At 52.1% G+C, this 19,077-nt stretch overlaps 1 protein-coding gene across 7 annotated transcripts in view; it reads right to left on the bottom strand.

The window, feature by feature from the left end:
• The window catches only part of ANKS1A (ankyrin repeat and sterile alpha motif domain containing 1A), a 78,506-nt gene that overhangs the window by 13,238 nt on the left and 46,191 nt on the right, over positions 1 to 19,077 (bottom strand). For all 7 annotated transcript variants that reach the window (XM_042013820.1, XM_042013823.1, XM_042013819.1 and 4 more), the window contains 2 exons: positions 13,672 to 13,738; positions 9,244 to 9,350 (listed from right to left, as the gene is read on the bottom strand). In XM_042013820.1, coding sequence (XP_041869754.1) covers positions 9,244 to 9,350; positions 13,672 to 13,738 — 174 coding nt within the window. The remainder of the gene's footprint in view (positions 1 to 9,243; positions 9,351 to 13,671; positions 13,739 to 19,077) is intronic.

Raw genomic sequence — 19,077 nt, forward strand, 5'->3', positions numbered from 1 at the left:
GAGCCACATTTAATGTGCATTCCTGTAACAGCAGGAGATTGTGTGCTCAGCTCCAGGGAGGAGGGAAGGGATTAATGCGGATTAACTCCCCTGACAGACACCTCACCTGGCAGGAACGCAGCCTGTGTGTGAGGAATTCATCTCCCAGAGAGAGATGGCTTCGAAAGAGCTTTTTGAAATGGACAAAGAGGGCCAGAGCAAGTGATGGGATTTCTCTCATAGGTTTGCAAAGCAAAGTATTACTGCCCTGTGTGGGGGAGGAACAGGGAGGGACTGAAGTGCCCACAGCACGTTATTGTCACAGCTCGAAACCTGCAGTTCCCAATGCCTGGGCCTGCTCTGCTCCCTTGACCTACCCATCTTGGTGCTTTGTGGCTCCATCTCCCTGCAGAGAGCCAGGGCTGAAGCTGGGGGAGTGCAGGGAAGATGCTGGCAAGGGCAGAGCTCACAGCCAGTCCTTCCCTTCGTGCCACTCTGACAGCAGGAACAGTCGGCAGCCAAATGAGCTGTGACAATGGCGATGCGTAATTTTCATGTATAAAACTAAACAAGCCTGCTGATCCTATTTACATTTTCACTCATGCTCACTTTCCAGTGCTGAGCCCTTTTTGGTGCTAATCCCCTTTGGCACGGCCATGGTTCCACATGAGCAGCACAGGGCTGGTGGCTCTTGCTCTCCCACAGGGCACCAGTGTCAGCTCCAAGGCAGGGCAATAGGTGTTCTCTCACCTTTGGCATCTCAAATTCAAAGAAAATTGCTTGCTATGTAGCAAGGATACAAGGTAGTTAAATACTGTGAAGCCTACAGCTTTCTCCTGCTCTCCTTATTTTTATGTGTCACATTAAATTCCCTTGGTGCCAGTCCGTATTCTCTGGGTACTTAACAAGGATAGACAAAGTGTAGCAGCTCTGAACAAATCATTCCAGCCCCTGGTGCACGAGAAATGTCCTTCAAACCCATTTGGATTTCATCTCCCACAGAAAACAATAATCTGCCACTGAAAAAGAGAATTAAATACAAAGACACTGGAGATCTTTTAACCTTTGCCAGCCACACAGAGAAGCCAGACTTTAAACCTGTCTGCACCCAACACGGCCTCAGACAAGAGCCAAGGGGCAGAGCTGCTCTGCGTGGGCCACTGCTGCTCTTTGGTTTTACCCAAATGTTCCCTTTGGTGCTGGCCACAGGTCAGCAGATGCCACCTCCCAGTGCCCCTCTGAGGGCACAGAGCAGCCCCAGCTCCCACCAGCCCCTCCCCAGGTTCTCTGAGGACGGGCTCAGTGGGGAGAGCAGAGCTCAGGGATGTGCTCTGCCATCAGCCCAGTCCTCCAGGAGCCTCCAGAAGCAGCCACAGAGATGCCAATTAGAATCACAAAGATGTTCCCAAGACGTGCCTCCAATTTTATTCCTTGTGACAAGTGCTTCTACCTTGCACGTTCCTCCTGGGTGCCCTCTGGGGCTGAGCAGAATGAGGGAGGCTCAGGGCTGGCCCAGACCAGAGCTCTCACTGTCACCCACACTTTGGGGCAGTGAGGGACACCCATCAGCTCCTTCATCCCAACACCTCACCATGTGCTGTGTCAGGAACCAGCCCCCACCTGGGCTCAGCCAGGGAAGGGACAGGGGCTGAAATGCATTACCTGGGGCAGAACTCCTCTGCTCCACTGGCAACTCAAAGAGCTGAACCATCAGCCCGGTCAGACACCTGAAATTGAGTAGGGTGAATCTGTCCCGAGTCCCAGCTGGCACAGACTGGCTGCCAGGCAGTCAGAGGCGCCTTCATCCCCCAACCTGGCCTTCAGCTCCCTCTGAGCCAGAGTCCCCTCCATGGAGAGGCACAAATACACACCACCATGAGGGACACTCCTGACCCCTGTCTCTGCCCTGCACATCACCCTGAGGGAGGGCAGGGATCTACCAGTGACCCGTGTCCTCACTGGCAGCCCTGTAGGATGCTGGTGCAGTCAACCCGCCTGCAGAGACAGGAGTTCTTGGAAAAAGGGTTGGCTTTGGTTCACACCTCACTGCCTGCACTGTAGTTAAACAGCCCATGAGGCTCCAGGTTCTCATTAAAGGAAAACACACAGTCAGAGGTTACCTGGCAGAAGGCAGCTTCCCCTCCTGCTACCGAGGTGACCCCAAAGTGAGTGAGCTGAAGGCAGCACTGCCAAAATCTGCCAGATTCCTCCTCCAGCAGGACACTCTGCAGGCACTTAACTACCCAATTTTCAGATGCTGCTTCCTCCTCAGAGCCTGGCGTCTGTCCACGCTCTCGTTCCAGCTAAGGAAGGGCCTGAGGCACCGAGTGCTCCGTGCAGGACGCACGGCCGGGCCGGCAGCGGATGGACCCCGACGCCAACGCTGCTGTGAGCACACCCTGCACGGGGAGGACAGGGACCAGGACGGGTCTGCTATCAAAAGCAACAGATGCAAAACCCAAACACAGCGTTCCCAGACTCCGAAGGCTCCTGCAGACATCCCAAGCAGAGAGACAGCTGAAGGCTCTCTGTGCATACAAAATGCATACAAAGCTCTTTTTCTTTTTCCCCTCAGTGCATTCGAGACAATTTGCATCTTGTCGTGGATTCTGCTGTCACTGCTATTGCTCTGCTTTTGGCAGCCTGGATATGGGAGATGGAGACATGTCCAGCTCACCACAGACCCTGAGTGACGGCCTCACAGCTGGGCCCTGCACACCCAGATCTCAGAGCAGGAGAAACCCATTTGGTCATACAAATCTGTGTTTGTAATCGGCCTTGTGATTGGTGGAGCTTGGTGCCTTCCCTTCAAGGCACCTGCAGTCTGGGGTACTTGAGTGGAAAGCAGGGAAAAGGATCTGCTTGGCCACAGGGACGATGATGAAGCCCCAACTCTTCAAAGAGCATCAATGGGGAAAGGGGCTCATGCACAAAACCCTACAATAAATCTGAGATTAGCATGCAGTCACTTCATTTTTGTTTAATTTTCTTGCCCATGCAGACTGGCAGCATGACAATGGCAACAGAGGGAATTGGTCATGGTTGTCAAATTCAAGCAATTTTATTGAGAGAAAAAAAATTAACTGCAATTTTAATGGCTTTTTTAATGTTTATGGGGCCTGGAGCTACTAATGAATCAAATATAAGTATCCTCTAAATTGCCAGTTCTGGTCCACCCACTTTGCTCCTCAAAATCCACTCCGACCTCTCTGCTCCCCGTGGAGTCCATTCCTATTATCCAGGGAACTTTGGCACAGCTCTGCCATGTTTCCCATGATCCTCAAACTTCCTTCAATCCCAGAGCCCTGCATGCCTCTGCTCTCACCATTCCGTTCCAGAGAAAACCCTAACACCCCTACCATGGTGGATAAAGCACAATCTCACTGGGGAGATGTCAAACAGAATTCACTTAATTGAATGAACCGATTCCCACTCAGGGGCTTGGCAGAGACCCTCACCCCAGAGTCCAACTCCACTCTGAGGGGCTCATCCAGTGCTGCACAGTCAGTCTGGGGACCCTGGCACGTGTTCCCAGGGGCTGGCAGCAGTGACCAAACCCAGAAACAGCCACCCAGAGCTTCTGCCTAGCTGAGGAGAGCTCGCTCCAGTTCCAGCCTGACACGGCCCAGGCATGAGCTACACAGGGCTCACCCGAGTCTGCACTAAAATCCCTGCACCAGCTGTGATCAGGCCAGGTTCTCACTGTGTTTCAACAAGAGCAGATGCAGTAAAACCCTGTCAGTGGTCTCTGGTGGGACCCCATTCCTCACAGATCATTCCTGGGTGCAAACTGCTACCAGAATGTGTCAGTGCAGTTTTCCCCAAATGGCTACTATAAAATGAGAAGTTCTATATGAAAATAGAAAAAAGCTCTGGGGCAGACACATTCCCAGAGCATGTCCAAAGCCTGGCTGCTCTGCCCAGGGGACCAGCAGCTGCGTGCCCAGCTGGGCCGTTCGGAGCTGGATCAGGCAGAGCTGAGTGACTGAGGACACAGGAGATGCCAGTGCTCCAGCAGGGCAGGTACCAGGCGAGAAGGAGGATTGTGCAGATGTCACCCACACCCAAACCCCAGGATCTGCAGAGCAAAGGAGACCTGGCTTTGTTCACATCCTGTCAGATGTGGGAAGGCATGAGAGGTGCCGAGCTCGGCTCACACATCCAGCCAAGGTGAGCCAACCTGAGCCAAGGCCTCAGCTCCACATTTATCCTCTTTTTGCCTGCATGCACAGAGAGGAAAAGGGGAAGGAAAGGCTGTTCCATTAGCAAACACCACTGCAGGCTAATCTAACATGGCCCTGAACTGCATTTAATCAAATTAATGTCACTACCCTGAATTATTTGCGAACACCCCGTTCTTCAACCACCATCATTTTTCTACCACTTCTCCCCAATTATAAAAAAATAAATAAAACCCCCCAGAGTTGCCCAGGGCACTACATGCAGAGAACAGATTTCCCTTTCTGACGCTGTCTCATTGAATCAGCATTAGCTGCTTTCCACACACTCCATGGGAATCCAGGCTTGAACAATAAAAAAAAGCCATAAAAAATGGTTTATGTTCTTTTTTACCTGCTCATTTGTGAATCAAAATATCTTTGAACTGAATAAAAAGTTCAGCTCCAGAACACTGGTACAACTGCCAGAGCACGCAGGGTTTGCCCTTCTCAGATGTCAGCCCAGAGGAAGCTGTGGGGGCAGCAGCAAGATCCCGCCCTCCGGGGGAAGGGGAAAGCTTTTGCAAGCATCTCACACACATTTATAGGATCTGTGGGATCACAAGACACCGTGTGAGGGAACAGGTAATGGCATTTCCTTCCCCACTTCTGTGGAGGAATTCCACCATCAATTATTGCAATTCCTTCTCATTAGGGTGGCCACGTCCTTGCCCTCCCCAGACAGGCGAAGTCCAGCCTGCTGTTTCCCTGGGTTAATCCCTGTTTGCTGCAGGGACCAGAAATGCACTGGGCATCCCAAAATCCATTTCCTATGGACTTCCCAAAGTGGACATCTGCAGCAGATGCACTAGTGAGCACAGAAGACACGATGGGGCCAAGCTCCAGGAGCAGCAGAATCCCTCTTGGCCCATATTCCTGGGACATTTTTCCTGCTCTCCCAGCTCCCCGGCTCATTACCCGCCAAGGACAATTAAGTCCATTTATTGTGCGCTTTTCTGGATGACACTTCTCACTCACTGGTGCAGTGTTGTGACCTTTCATTTCCCTCCTCTGGTGAGGGACGAGGCGGTGAGGGACGAGGCAATGAGGCTCCTGGAACTCGGCGCACGCCACGGGGCCTCGTTCCTCCACGTGGGAGGCAGCAGTGCTGCTCCTCCTGGGTGGTGGGGTGGGCATTCCCGGTTCACTGGAGCTGTTCACGTTTGGCAGGCAGCACTGCTGAGGGTTTTATCCTACTTGCAGAGCTGTATTTTTGCTCAGTCAAGGACAGCACAGCCACTGCCAGCAGCTTCGCCTCAGTTGTGTTCACCCACCGCACAAATAAACTTTCCCCTCTGATGGAGCAATCCCAGCGGGCTGCAGAGCAGAGAAGGAGGATTGGAAGCACTATCTCCACTTGAGCTGTTCCTAAGCCTAGCTGCCTGCACAGGCTGCTGCCCAATTCCAGCTCCATATGAAAAGCAGCGGCTGAGTGTCCCAGTCCGACTGCCCCGTGGCAGTGGCTGGCCATGAAAGTCACTAAGTGGCAATGCAGAGGGTGAGGGAAAGAAGCTGCTGTCTTGGGCAGTGGGGTTTGTGCTTGAGAGTGGCAGAATAACAGGGAACGCCTCTTCCCTGCCTTGTCCCTAAACACAGAGTGGCTACTGTAGGCAACGTGAAGGGAGTAGAAGAATTTCTGCAGAAGCAGAGATGGGGCCCAATACGTAGATGTGGGAAGAAAACTCAGCGTTTTAGAAAGCCAAGCTACCTAAATCCATCCCTTTCTTCCCTCAACCAAGCCAAAAAATTACACAATCCAAGATCCGTGTAGACCTTGGTCCCTTCCCAGGAACACGTACATGGATGAGGGCGCTCCAATGTCACGTCACATCCATGTCTCAATAATCCTGTTGACTTATGCCAGTGATACCCACCCCTGAGTGAAGCCAATCCTTGATCAAGATCAACTTTGTCCCAGATGCAGAGCTAGAATTCCCAGGAGCACAGAGGAGGCTCCAGAGCACCTTTCCCTTCCACAGCACAGCCTGAGAGACACTCGTGGCTCCCACTGTCACCTGCAGGAGCTGTGGGTCCCCTGTGCCCCTCTCAGCTGTTGGTCAGCAGAGCCCGAGAGGAGCAGGACCCTCATCCCCTCCCTGCTCTCACTCCAGGTGCAGCCTGTCCAGTGAGGCGGCCAGCACGTGGCTGGAGCACAGCTAATCCCCTAATCCCCAATTCCTGGAGTTCTGAAAATAACGGAATTATTATTTTTGGAAACAACACGTTTCTGCCTTCCTATATTAACATTTAATTAAGAAGCCAAATATATTTACAGAGCACTTTTCAAACTCTCTTTACACACGGTGTGCTTGTGAATCATTTCCCTACCTGGGGGTAAAGGCTCTTGTGACATGGGGCACGGATTAGCACAGGAGCCAGCTGAAAATACCCAGGGAATCAAGAATTCCTGAAACCAGACCTGGCTGCAGTACAGGCCACCAGAGCACCAGCAAGCCCGGCACCCCCAGCTTATGTCTCTTACAACCCTGTCCCACCCCCAGGGCAGACAGGGCACTTTAAACCCTGTTTCTCCAGTGAAGAACAGCACCACGCACCCCGGTGCCTGCACACACCAGCTCTCACAGGTCCCTGCTGCAGTGACCTGAAAGCTCCTTGCTACACTGTTCTTAACCCTCCTCCGAGTCACAATCTACTACAGGCTGTGTATGGTCCTCAGTAATTAAAGGGTTCTTTTAGGACACTGCCCTGCTCTGCAGCTGCACTGTCCCTGCACAGCGAACGCTTTCCTCCTGCAAAGCTCCTGGTTTGCCCCCAAAAGGCACCTGGGGACCCCAGAGCAAAGGGAGCATCCTGGCACACCAGAACACCCCGCAGCTCTCTGAGCAGGGAGCAGTGCAATGCAAAATCCTGCACAGAAAAAAAAGTGTTTTCATATCAAAGGACTCCAATTTCCTAGGTTGGACTACTAAAACTTAATTAACCTCATAACCCACCTGGTGATTTGCAAACCATTACCTGGCGTTCTTTGAGCCTTGAAATATTGAACACAGCGAGGCCCCAAGAGGGACTAATCCCTTCATAGAAACTGTTTAACTCCAGGAAAGTAACACACTTAGTTTGGAATATTCTCCCTTAGAGACTGGAAGGGGCAGCCTATAAAGCAATGGTTGTGCAAAGAAGAGGACTGGGCAGCCCAACCCTCAGAGCTCAGCATCCTGAGCCCCTGCTCTGCCCAGCCTGAGTGTTCACAGCAGTTTTAATAATTCATCCAAGAACATCAAAAACACCACTAGAACCAAATTAACTACTTGTTCCTCACTTGTGCTCTATCTGAAGGTTTTGCTCCCCCAACACCAGAAGCTGAAGGCAAGGAACACCTCAGAGGAAAAGATTTTAAATGATTCAACTTTCCTGCTGGGCTCATGTATTTGTTTAGAGTTCTCAGGGCTGGGATGAATGGATTTAAAGCCAGGGTTCGCCAGGGTCAACTCCCTAGGAAAAGAGATAAGCAGCAAAATGGAAATCAGCTGGGGTTTGCAGGAAATCTTTGTGAAATTATTTGACCTTTTAAATTTGAGAGGAATGAGCAAATGAGTGTCCCATCCCCTGAATCCAGGGGGAGCAGCACTGGGAGCAGCCACCCAGCACTGGACAGGGAAGAAAAACATCCAGCCATGAAGAGAGCAAATCCTACCACGTACCCAACACCACCACACAAAGGGACACACAGAGGAACCTTTGCTACTGGAGTTCTGAGCTAAATGAGAGGGCCCCTGGCCAGGCAAGGGAATGGTGTTTTATCTGCAACTGCTGGGTGAGAGCAGCCACTGACCCCACAGTGACCACAGATCCATCAGCAGGGGATCCCAAGAGGATCTACAAGGTTATTTCATTTGAATTTGTTGTACCATCTCCAAACAGCACACACATGGATGCTGAACCCTCCCCCATCCCTGGCCAAGAGTCTGCTGGGGTTTGGGACTGGCCGGGTGGGACACGGAGTGAAAACCACAGCAAACCCCAGCTCTGGGGGGGAGTGTTGGCTCTGCCAGGTAAAGGGAAGGCAAACGGCCCGGCTGCTTGCTGTGGAGACCAGGAGGAACAGCTGGAGAGATCCAACAACATTTATCCTCCTGGCCAGGTCATTTTTTAAAGTATAATTACACCCTGCCTTCACGTAGCCCAACAGATGCTGCTCAGGTGTGCGCTTCCTCGAGCCTCCATCCATGACCTTTCCCAGCTTCCTGTCTCTCTCCAGCTGTCCCCTGTATCCTCCCCACCATCATTGGCCACTGTGTGTTCCAAACCCCCTCACCCAGCTCACACCCTCCTGGTGTCCCCTCTCTGCACTGTCCCCAGCACCAGAGATGTCCCCGCTCCCGTTCCAAGGCAGGATGCTGCATTAGCCAAAATGATTTTTCCAAAGGTTTACAACTATTTTTTATTATTTGCCAAACTTGGAGCCCACATTCAAAGGCATTTCTTTAAGCCACGCAGGGAGAACCCCTCCTGCAGCACCAAGATTTTGTCTTTGCCGTTGATCATTCCACACGAATTCTCAGAATTTTACACCGTGCAGCTTTAAGTTTCTAGACACTGGTTATCAAAACCCCTCAACGCTGAGCATTACCATGTCGTCATCACTAGGTTTCAGAGCCAACAGTGTCAATGCAATTAGGTACAGCTCATTAACATACTGCCTGCATGCTCTGAGCAAGTACAGTTCCAACAAGAGGTCTGCTGCCTCCTTCACAGCTCAGAGCACAGACTGCTCAAGGGTTCCGTCAAAACACCAGCGAATTTCAGTTCCCATTTCTGGAGTACATTGGATAGTAAAGATTTAGGGAGCAGATGAAATAAAATTTTCTATCAAAATCATAGTGAAAAAACCAGTAACACCCGAATTAAATGCAAAGACCCAACACAACCTTCATCTGTTCCTTCTGTCCAACCATCTACACCCCCCAAGACCATCGTGCCGGGCAGCAGAACTTGGCTCTGCCCGGCGCCCACATGGGGCATCGGTAACACAGGAAGCTTTGGCCAACCCATTCCTCAGAGCCCGGGGTCCCTGGAGGGCACTCACCAGGAAGCGGACATCGTCGAAGCCGTTCAGGAGCAGCTTGCTCTCGTACTGCTGCAGGCCGATGGACTCCAGCCACTCCCCGACGCTCTGCTCCAGCATCCGCGAACCTGACGAGAGAGGAATCGGCAGCCGCTTGAACAGAGAGAAACCGTTCAGGCGGTAGCAGCGGCACTCTGAGGAGGACAGATGGCATTGCCACATCATAGTCATTACCATAAAGAAACTCAAAAAATTATGCTCAGAGTACAACAAATCAGCGGGCAGACAATTCCTCTTGTGTGCACAGAGCATGGACAACAAGCTCGCAGTGCCTCCACGGGCTCCGGGTGCAAATCTGTACCGCAGTTCACACTCAGAAAAGAAACTCCTCGCCCGGGAAAAGGTTCAGAGGTGCTGCTGGGGCGCTGATTTCACAGGCACTGCTGTCAGGGCTCACGGGTTCCTCACCAGGCGAGCACATGAAGCCCAACCCCACGGGGATGCGGATCCACTCCTTGGCTCAGCGGAAGGGGGCGGGAGGAGAGCAGCAAACTTCCACCCGAGGCATTCCCAGGCAGTCGCAGGTGCGAGGGAAGGGAGCGGAGCTGTGCCAGTCCTCTCATCCGCGCACCTCTGGACACAGCCCCAGCTCAGCGGGGAGCACGGAGCAGCCTGAGAGAAAACAGCTTCATGCAGCCGAGCCAGCTCGGACACGGCGGACGCTCGGGAAAGCAGCAGGAGTCCAGGCAGAGCGGCTGTCCGCGGGAAGACACGCAAGACAAAGGAAGCACAGACTGCAGCAGCGGAGAGGAAAGGCTCGTGCTCTTCCTCCCCAGCAGTCCCGAGAGAGGCAAACCATGGCAGGGGCTTCGTCTCGCCGTTACCGTGTTACGTGGACCCCAAGCACGTCCAGCAGCCCTGGCTCTGTCATTCTACCAGCGATCCAGTCACTTGGCATTCCAGCACACTGCCCGGACCTCTTGGCATTCCAGCACGCTGGCCCCAGAGAGCCCAGCCCCACCACTGCACCGTGTGACAGCAGAGCCAGGACGGTTCTCACCCAACACTGCTGGTCCTGCCAGGTGTTGGGCACACACCTGGATTTGCCCTTCCTTCATTTTCTCCGGCCGAGCGCAGCCACCGCATCGAGCCCCTCGCTCTGACAGGGAGCAGCTCTGCAGGAAGGAGGCATTTCAGTTCCCTGCTTCCAAGCCACGGCAAAAGGCAAAAAGCAAATGCAAGCACACCCTCTCCTCTTCCTGCAGCAGCTCAAGTCCGAGCCATGCCCTGGCACCTCCCCTCAGCCTCTGATAAAGGAGATTCCTCCCAACACCTACGGGAGCCCTGGCAGATGAGGTCTCCCTTCCCTCACCCCTGGGATGAGCCCAGTGACTTGTTACTCTTCTCTAGTAAAGCTCTAGACCTTAAGTATGACCAAAAAAAAGTTCAGAGATCTCCTTTACATCAGGGCATTTGTTATGCAAGACAGTCAGATTTTCAGGCTCCCTGGCACGTCTGTTTCCAGCATGGATGCAAAGAAAAGGATGATCAGGAGACCCCCGTTTGCCTCCTTTGAACCTTTGGGTCAACTGAAGCAGTTTGGTACCTTCCAGCCATCCCTCCCCACTGTGCTGCAATGGCTGCACACACAGAGCTCACGGTGTCACCTGCAGATTCCAGGGGTAATTCCTGCTGTCTGGTCCAGGGGGTTGCTCCTGTGCCGGTATTTGGGAGCGCCAGCCGGTCCTTCCAGCGCACGCGGCAACGCTGAGATCACAAAAGGCTTCTGCCTCCCTCCCCTGAGCCAGCCCGTGCTCCGGGGCAGCAGCTAAGCCTGGACTGTGTGCCAGGAGCCCCCACTCGCCAGCTCTCCATCCTCCCCTCCATCCTTTCCCCTGCGCTCTGCCGGCGGCTGCGGCTTTGTCTGAGCCGGCGAGCCCCACGCTCCACGCTGTCCCTCCCTTCTCCTCATCCTCTCCCCCCTCCCAGCGCTCCCACCCGCCGGGAGGGGGGCAGCGGCTCCGTAACTCTCCAGCGGAAATCACCGACTCCTCAATATTTACTCGATGACGGACAACATGGCTTGGGGGTTTTAAAAAATGATGTCACAGGTCTGCTCCGACAGATCCAAGTGATTTGTGGCTGGCTCAGAATTAATTTATCGAGAGAGGTGAGGAAGTGCCTGCTGCCTACCACAGCATTCCTGGGAGCTGTTGGGGTATTGGCAGGGGGAGTGAAACCACAGCAGCTCCTTCTCCTGAATTTAATTTTTAAAAAGGCTGAACTCTGTTCAGCCTTGCATGCACTTGTAAACGCATTTCTGCTTTTAGAAGGGAAACCTACAGTGATACCAAGTGTAGGTTTTCTGTTTACAAAACCCTTTCAAGTCTTGACAAAATGAAGAAAGGGAAGTATTTGGAGGGAGGGAATGGAGGGGTTTCCTTTAAAAAGAAAAAGAGAACAGATGCCCAAAACATCCAGGCTGAGAACGAAGATGCCCCAAATACATCTGATATTTGTGTGTTACAACGATGATACAAAAACAGAAGAATTACAGTACTTGTGCCCTCTGGCAAGATCCTGATCACAACTTCTGACTGAAACAAACTCCTGTTTCTCAGCTCCATCCTTCCACATTCTGGGAATCCTGCCTTTGAGAGGCCTGCATCTGGCACAGGGGGAACCAGTGGGCAGAGCTGGAATGATGAGGGCATTCCCAAGGCTGCGTGGACAGAAGCACAGCACGGTGCCTCCTGCAAGGCTCTTCTCAAGTCTCACAGCATGGAGAGGAAGGGGCTGCCAGGGTTCAGGAGGGGCTTTCAGATGTTACTGTTTCAGTAATGATCTTTAGTGTGAACTTTGCACCCATCTGGAGGATGAAATCAGTGCATGGGCTGTGCTGGACCAACATCACCTCAACTGCTCGTGGACATTTGGTGCAGAGACACACGAACATCTGTTCCAAGACCAAACTCCCTTAAGAAAAAGGGCAGGTGGAGTTTGGTATCCCTAAAATGATGGTGTTCCTTGACTGCCCAAGCTCTAAGATGCCCTTGCCAGTCCTTACCTGCTTCTTTCCCCAGACACGAGGCAGTTGTACACAGTAACTGCTCGTACAACCAGCTCCAAACACATTTATCCCCACAGGAACTGCCAACAAGGCATTTCACCTTTCCAGACCCTAAGCTAGTCAGGAGCCCCAACATCCTCAAACCTCATGCATTTTTAAGGATGAGAGAGCATTTGGGGAGCTCCCTGCACAGTCACCATGACCGGAAGCACAACAACAGCCCCACAAAGGCCTGTGGAGGAAAAGCCAAATGTGTGGGAGCTCCCAGCGAGGGGCTGGCAGAGCTCTGCCTGCTCCAGGGGAAGGAGGGACAAATGGAACATGCCCAGCAGACAATCTGCACACAAGGGATCCCAAACCGAGCGTGACAGAGCACAGCCTGCGGGAAAACACCCGGCTCCAGGACACGGCAGCTCCCGTGCCCACCTGCTCCGGGGTGTCCATCTTGCTGAACGCTCCCTGCACAGCTGCAGGTCTGCAGAAGCACTGGCTCCTCCTCTCCCCTCCATGTCAGACCTTTCCCTGGCGCTATCGATCCATCACAGGCCGGCCCGGCGCAGCGAGGGCTGTCAGAGCAGGGTGCCTGAGCACAAACCCACACAGAGCTTCAACTCCTCTGCAAAGCCACCTGACCCTGGAATGCAGAGCCTGAATCAGGGTAAACTCCCACTGGGAACAGTAGGTTCCTCCTCACCTAAGCAAAAACCTGAGTGACAAATGGAGATGAGGTGAGCTCTGTCACAGCCCGTGCGAGCTGCGTGTGCGGATCTGCATTAGCATCTCATCAGGAGGAGCTGCTGCCCACCCGGAGTCAGAGCTGTTCTGCTGCAGCAGTCTGGAGGTGAAGGATTTAAAAGGACAGAATCCCTCGTGGTGGCAGCTCTCCAGCAAGCTTGAGTTCTGCTTTTGCTCACGATTCAAAGGCAGAGAAGGGAACTCACGTTTTAAGTGTCCTCCAAGAGCCTTGTTCAGTGGGTATCGATACCTGCAGGTGCATTCAGGAATGCCCAGGATCACCCTCCCCAAGGCACCTGGCAGATTAACGACATCCAAAGGGCACAGCCACCACGGCACCCACACTGACCCACCACTGGCACCATCCAGCCCTGCTCAGCACAGCTGCTGCCCTCACGGAAAGAGCTGGGAGGAAAATCCTGCAGCTGCATTCTGTAAAATTAAAGGAATCTTCCCAAGGAGCGTAGAGTTAAAACTGCTGGCATCAGCATCGAGCATCATGTGGGAACTCAGGTCTGCTCCTCCTGTGCCAGAGCATTCCTCTCCGTGCCAAAGCAGGTTACAGAGATCCATACACAGGAGCCAGCATCTTGTTTGTGTGCAGAGCACAGCCAGGACAGACAGACACATGCTAGGTACACTACCTGAGATCCTGTGCTGCTCCTGGGAAAAGTCAATGCCTTCACCGATGGAACTCATGATCTTTTCAATCTGGAAATAAAAAAAAAAGCACGTGTTGCATTATTCATAAAGCCTCAGGAAAAGGCAAAGGCAGCCCAGGATTTCACCTCCCACGTGACAGCTGAAGAAATCCAGGAAGGGATGTTAAGGTATCTCTGAACCAGAAGAGGTACCCTGAACACCTTGCCTGGGTACGTCTTTGTTGGGATGGATGGCTCAGAAGGGATATGCAGAGATTGAGGCTCTGCAGAGCCTTCCCTTCCACAGCTTGCCAGTGCCTGGAAATAAAAAGCTTCAACAAAACCATCCCTCTGGAGCACAGCTTGGGGGTAAGGAAGGAGCCCCAAACTCCTCAGCTCACCCTGTATGAGCACACAGCCCCCTACACCAGCAGTGAAGCTGCAGGAATGCTGTCACCAACTCCTTCCCAGCAAGCAGACTGGGAGCTCGGCTTCCCCACATTCTGTTTTGTTGGGCATTTTTGTTTTGGCTCGATTTATTTTTTAGACCACCGCATTTCCCAATCCTATGCATGGAGCTGTGCTCCCACCGGAGCAGGTGCTTCCAAAGGGTTTGAAAACACGTCATTTGGGATAGCTGCATCACGGGGCAAATGCCTGAAGGACCCGGGAGAGGGAGCAGGAGACAGCTCCATCTCTGACAGAAGCGATTCACAGTCTACAGCTCCAGGCAAACCTCAGGCAATGAGGAAGAAAAGGTACAAACTCTGCTGGAATGGGTCTGTTTGAGTCCACTTAAGAGCTACATAGAAATGGCTGCATTTGCCACACACACAAAAGAATAAATTAATGCAAGTTGCAAGTTCCAGTGAACCTTCAGGAGAAGGTTCTCCTTAAATGAGAAGAGAAACTTTTCAAGCAATTCTTGAGCAGAATCTGTAAATCAAGGTTTCCAGTGCAGTGGTGCAGAGAGAGAATTGACAGCAGTTTTTAAGGTTAGTTTGTAAGAGGAAAGACCTGACAAACTGGTCAGTTCAGACCCTTCAGTACTCTCAGCACTGAACTCCACTGTTTCCCAAAGAGCAACACCACACTTGAGAGGCTCAGGGCTGGTTGCTTACTCCAGTCTTCAGTCTATAACTGAGCAGAAATTAAAAAGAGAAGGGGAAAAAAAAAAAAAAAAAGGGCCTCCAGTGAGATTCCCAAACAGAAATCTCCCAAGCAAACAGCCCTGCAAGGCACTTCTGAGTGGTTGCTGCTGAATGCAAAGTGACTGGCCACAGAGTGGGGGAATAAACCTCAACTCTTACTCAACTTTTTTTCTCCTGGTCATTTAAGGACATCTTTGGGGATGGAGTCCAAGTTTCCCTGGACTTCACCCCTGGCTGCCTCTGCCCTGCCTGGCTCCCAGTGTGATGCTCTGCTTGGTGCAGCTACATGAATCCCCAGCCACCCACTGGTGTGAGGGGCTCCTGGGGATGCTGCAAGGGGCTGGATCTGACTGCCATGCACACTTGGGGCAGCTTGGAGCTGAGCTCCACCAGAGAGGGGTTTTGGTGAAATAAAAAAAGCTCTTACAAGGCTCCTGCCAAGGCAGATCTCCAGGAAGCCCCTCCTGCCTGCAAGGAGCAGAGGGCACTGCACTTGCAGTGTTCAGTCTCACCAGGGACACGGCACTTGTGTGAGCTGTAAGGTGCAGGTCCTCTGCCCCTGGAAAACCATGAAGATGAGCACCTCTACTGGGCTTGAAATATGGTTAATGCCTATTACTGGGAGATTTGAAAATCAGCCTGGGGAAACAATCAGAATCCAAACACATACAGCAGAAGAGGGAAGTATGATCTACAAAGAAACTCCAGTTATGGGGGGTTTGGATTCACTGGACACACGGGTCCTGTCCTAAGGCAAAAGCATTCCTTGCTCCTTGGCCCCTGGACAGAGCCAGAACTTGAAAATTACCTTTGCTGGAACTGCTGGGAGACACCTGAGCCCTGCTGGATTCATTCCAACAAGAACCACCAAAGGAGATGGTTTTGACCCCCAAAGCAGCAAATGCTCTCCAGCAAAACCTTTGAATTTCACAGTGCCCTCAAGTACCATCAGGACATTACGGCCATGCAGGACTGGAGGGAAATACAGGGATGGTGCAGAACCAGCCCCATGCCCAGGTAACACCAAGAGCTCTGGCACTGGCTGTTCTACTCCCTTCCATGGGCAGGCACTGAGCCCGAGCTGCAGAGGATTTCTGGGACACTGCAACAACCCTGAGTGACTGCTGCATAATTTGGGTCTTAAGGTCAATTCAGTTCAAGCTCCAGAAGTTTAAGGACATTAAACTTCACAGATTGGTGTCCATCAGCTTCAGGACAAGGAACATCTCTGAGCTGGAGCCGCTCTTGTAGCTTGTCTGGGAATCTTTAGCTGGATTCAAATTGCAGATTAACTCTGAAGCCAAGTTCCTTTGTTTCCATCGTGCTGCCCTCTCCTAATTTGAGAGAGACTTGATGTTGTCCAGGCTCAGCCCCCAGCACAGCCAGCTCTGCAGTCCCAACATCGCTGTGAGGACTTGCAGGTGCCTCTGCAGTACTGAAACACCCACGGCCTTTTCCTCAAAAGCAGAGAATTGCCTTGTGCTATATAAAACTGAATGGAAATTAAACAATCACGTGGCAGAGGATTACCTTTCACAGCCCTCCTTTGCCAAGTGTCGGTCACGGTTACGCACGGTCCCAGCTATTGCCATTAATGCAGAGGGAAATCCTGCCCTGCCCTCGGCTCTCCATGGAAAGCAAACACCTCAAACAGACTCACACACCACCTCAAACATGGGTTTATGGCTGACCAGCTTGATTTAACTGTTAGGAGGCTGCAAAGAGAAGAATGAGAAGGACAAACCTGGAGAGGGAACCGATGCTTTAGAGCATCCCTGTCCTCTGCAGCCTTTCCTCAGCTGCACTTCTGCACGAAGATGGGGCTGAAGATAAGATACCTTGAAAATAGCCAACACTACAGTTTTTTAGGCTGTTCTTTCCCACTGGTTAATTATTAAAATACAAAAATACCATGTTTAAATATAGCACTGCAGCTCAGACTTAGTTGTAGCCTGAACACTCAGTTCCGATTTGTTTTGGCTTAACCTGTATTTTTCCACTGAAGCACCCAAGTGCCCATCTCTGGTTGTGCTGCGGGGTCAGTCTGGGGTGGGGATTTTATGGTTTATTTGTTTTACACCCACAGAAATAAAACCACAAAATGCTTCCGCCTCCTAAATTAATGTAACCATATCTGTTATCCCTAATGCAGAGGGGCAGCTGGCTCCGTGCTGCGACAGTGAGGGTGAGCCAATGAGCCCTCAAACCCCACCAGGGAAGGAGAAACTCCTGCACAGCTGAAGTACTCTGGGAGAAGGAAAGGCTGCAAGGATGGGAGAGTGTCCCTCATTAACCCCATAGCAGGAATGTGACTAGAAGGAGTTGTGGAGCAGTTACCAGAATTGGAGCTCTTAGATCTATTTTCACATTTGCCTACATTTGGTGAAGGATACAAATGCCCTGAAAAGAGGAGCTGGGTGCGGCTGAGAGTCCCGCCGGGGCGAGCTCTTCCAGGCAGGCAGGCGGCCACAGGAACATAGCAACTGGCCAGTGACTCCAAAACAGAACCTGACTCAAAACAAACTATCCCGAGCAGAGTTCTGCTAGCAGAGGAAGAAGCATTTGTTTGCAGAAGGCCAAGCCAGCCTGGTGGCATGCCAAGGTCTGTCCTGCTGCAGGGCAGGAGACATTTCCACACCAGAGTCCTGCACAGTGGCTCCCCACCTCGCAGTGCTCACGGCAGGAGCAGCCAATGGCCTCGTACATGGATGCAGGATGTTTCCTTTTCTCTGATCCCAGCCTGCAGGAGCAGCAGGGACCCAGAGGTGGACAGGTCCCACACGTGTGTAGAGGGCAGTGACACCCCCTCCCTAAGGGCACACAGGGCCCTGCACAGGCTCTGCTCCACAGCCAGCCCCGTTCCACCCCCTGCCCTGCTGGATGTCAAGCCATGGTGCCCATACTGATCTCTCCAGCTTTTCTTCCCCAAAGCCTCTGCTAACGTTTGAAGCCAACAAATCCATTGAGAGAGACTGAGTGCCATTAAACAGCCTCGGTGCTTTTGTCCCCAGAATAAAGAGCTTCACACAACATGGGCTGTGCACCTACATCCAGGGAAGGAGCCTCGTTTGAAGAGTATCAGACTGACCATCACTCTGCCAGGGTGACACTCACCCAGTCTTGGAGGCATCTCAATGCTCCTGGAGCTTTCTGAAACGGGCTTCATAAAACCTCACCTTACAGTCACCATCAATGCAAATGCAAAGTTTGTTCTCAGTCTCTGCACGCAGCATCAGAGGCTGCCAAGGATACAGCAAGGTCACCCTGAGAGAACTAAAAATCGTAGAATCCTCCAACAGTTTGGGTTGGAAGAGACCTTAAAGCTCATCCAGTGCCACCCCCTGCCACAGCAGGGACACCTTCCACTGTCCCAGCTTGCTCCAAGCCCTGTCCAACCTGGCCTTGGACACTTCCAGGAATGGGGCAGCCACAGCTTCCCTGGGCAGCCTGTGCCAGGGCCTCCCCACCTTGTGTGGCATCGATGTCTTCTGCTTCCTCTGTGGCCCCTTCCCAAACTGGTAGCTTAAAAATCACCAGTGATTCTTGAGCACCAGGAAGAGGACCTGCAGTGCACCTGCACAGGCCTCAGACTCTGAGCAGTGAAGTTACTCAAATAAAGGACTGTGATTAAATAAAACCACACAGAAGCAAGTGCATGCTATCTGCCATATGGAGGGCATTAGTGCACTATAATGACACCCTGCAGCAGGAGCATAATTAAGAATATAGCAGGATTCCCATTATAAATCCTTATTACTGAGGGTTCATAACCTATTGTACAAACCCGCCCAGGGCTCAGGCTCAGCAGACAAGAGCAGCTCCAGCAGCAGATTTCAGTCTCAAAAGCTACTTACAAAGTTGGGTGGAAAGGTTATCGGTCTTAAATTTCTGCAATTCCAGGAGAGCGTCAGGAGTTAAGACTTCATTATTTCTAAGCTTTAACAGCTGGGGGATGGGACAGATTTGGTTTCAAATTATAAAAAAAACAACCCCCAAACAAGCTGCTTCTACAGTTTCAAACCCCTTTGAGCATAACAAACCCCCTGGTGATGATGTGACCAGCCCCTGAGCACAACAAACCCCTCAGTGATGATGTGAGCAGCCCCATCACAGCCCAGGAGGTCAGCTCTAAACTCCAGGGGAGAACTATGGGCATGTAGTTCGAGGTTGAAGGGTGATGCTGGGGCAGCACAGAATCACTGACACTTCCATTCTGCACCAATACCACAGCACACCTCACATTGCTGACTGATACTGC

The sequence above is a fragment of the Corvus kubaryi genome, unplaced genomic scaffold (genome assembly GCF_017639235.1).
Source record: "Corvus kubaryi isolate FWS band 111438036 unplaced genomic scaffold, C.kubaryi_AGA036_p1.0 split1-37355, whole genome shotgun sequence".
Taxonomy (NCBI): Eukaryota; Metazoa; Chordata; class Aves; order Passeriformes; family Corvidae; genus Corvus; species Corvus kubaryi.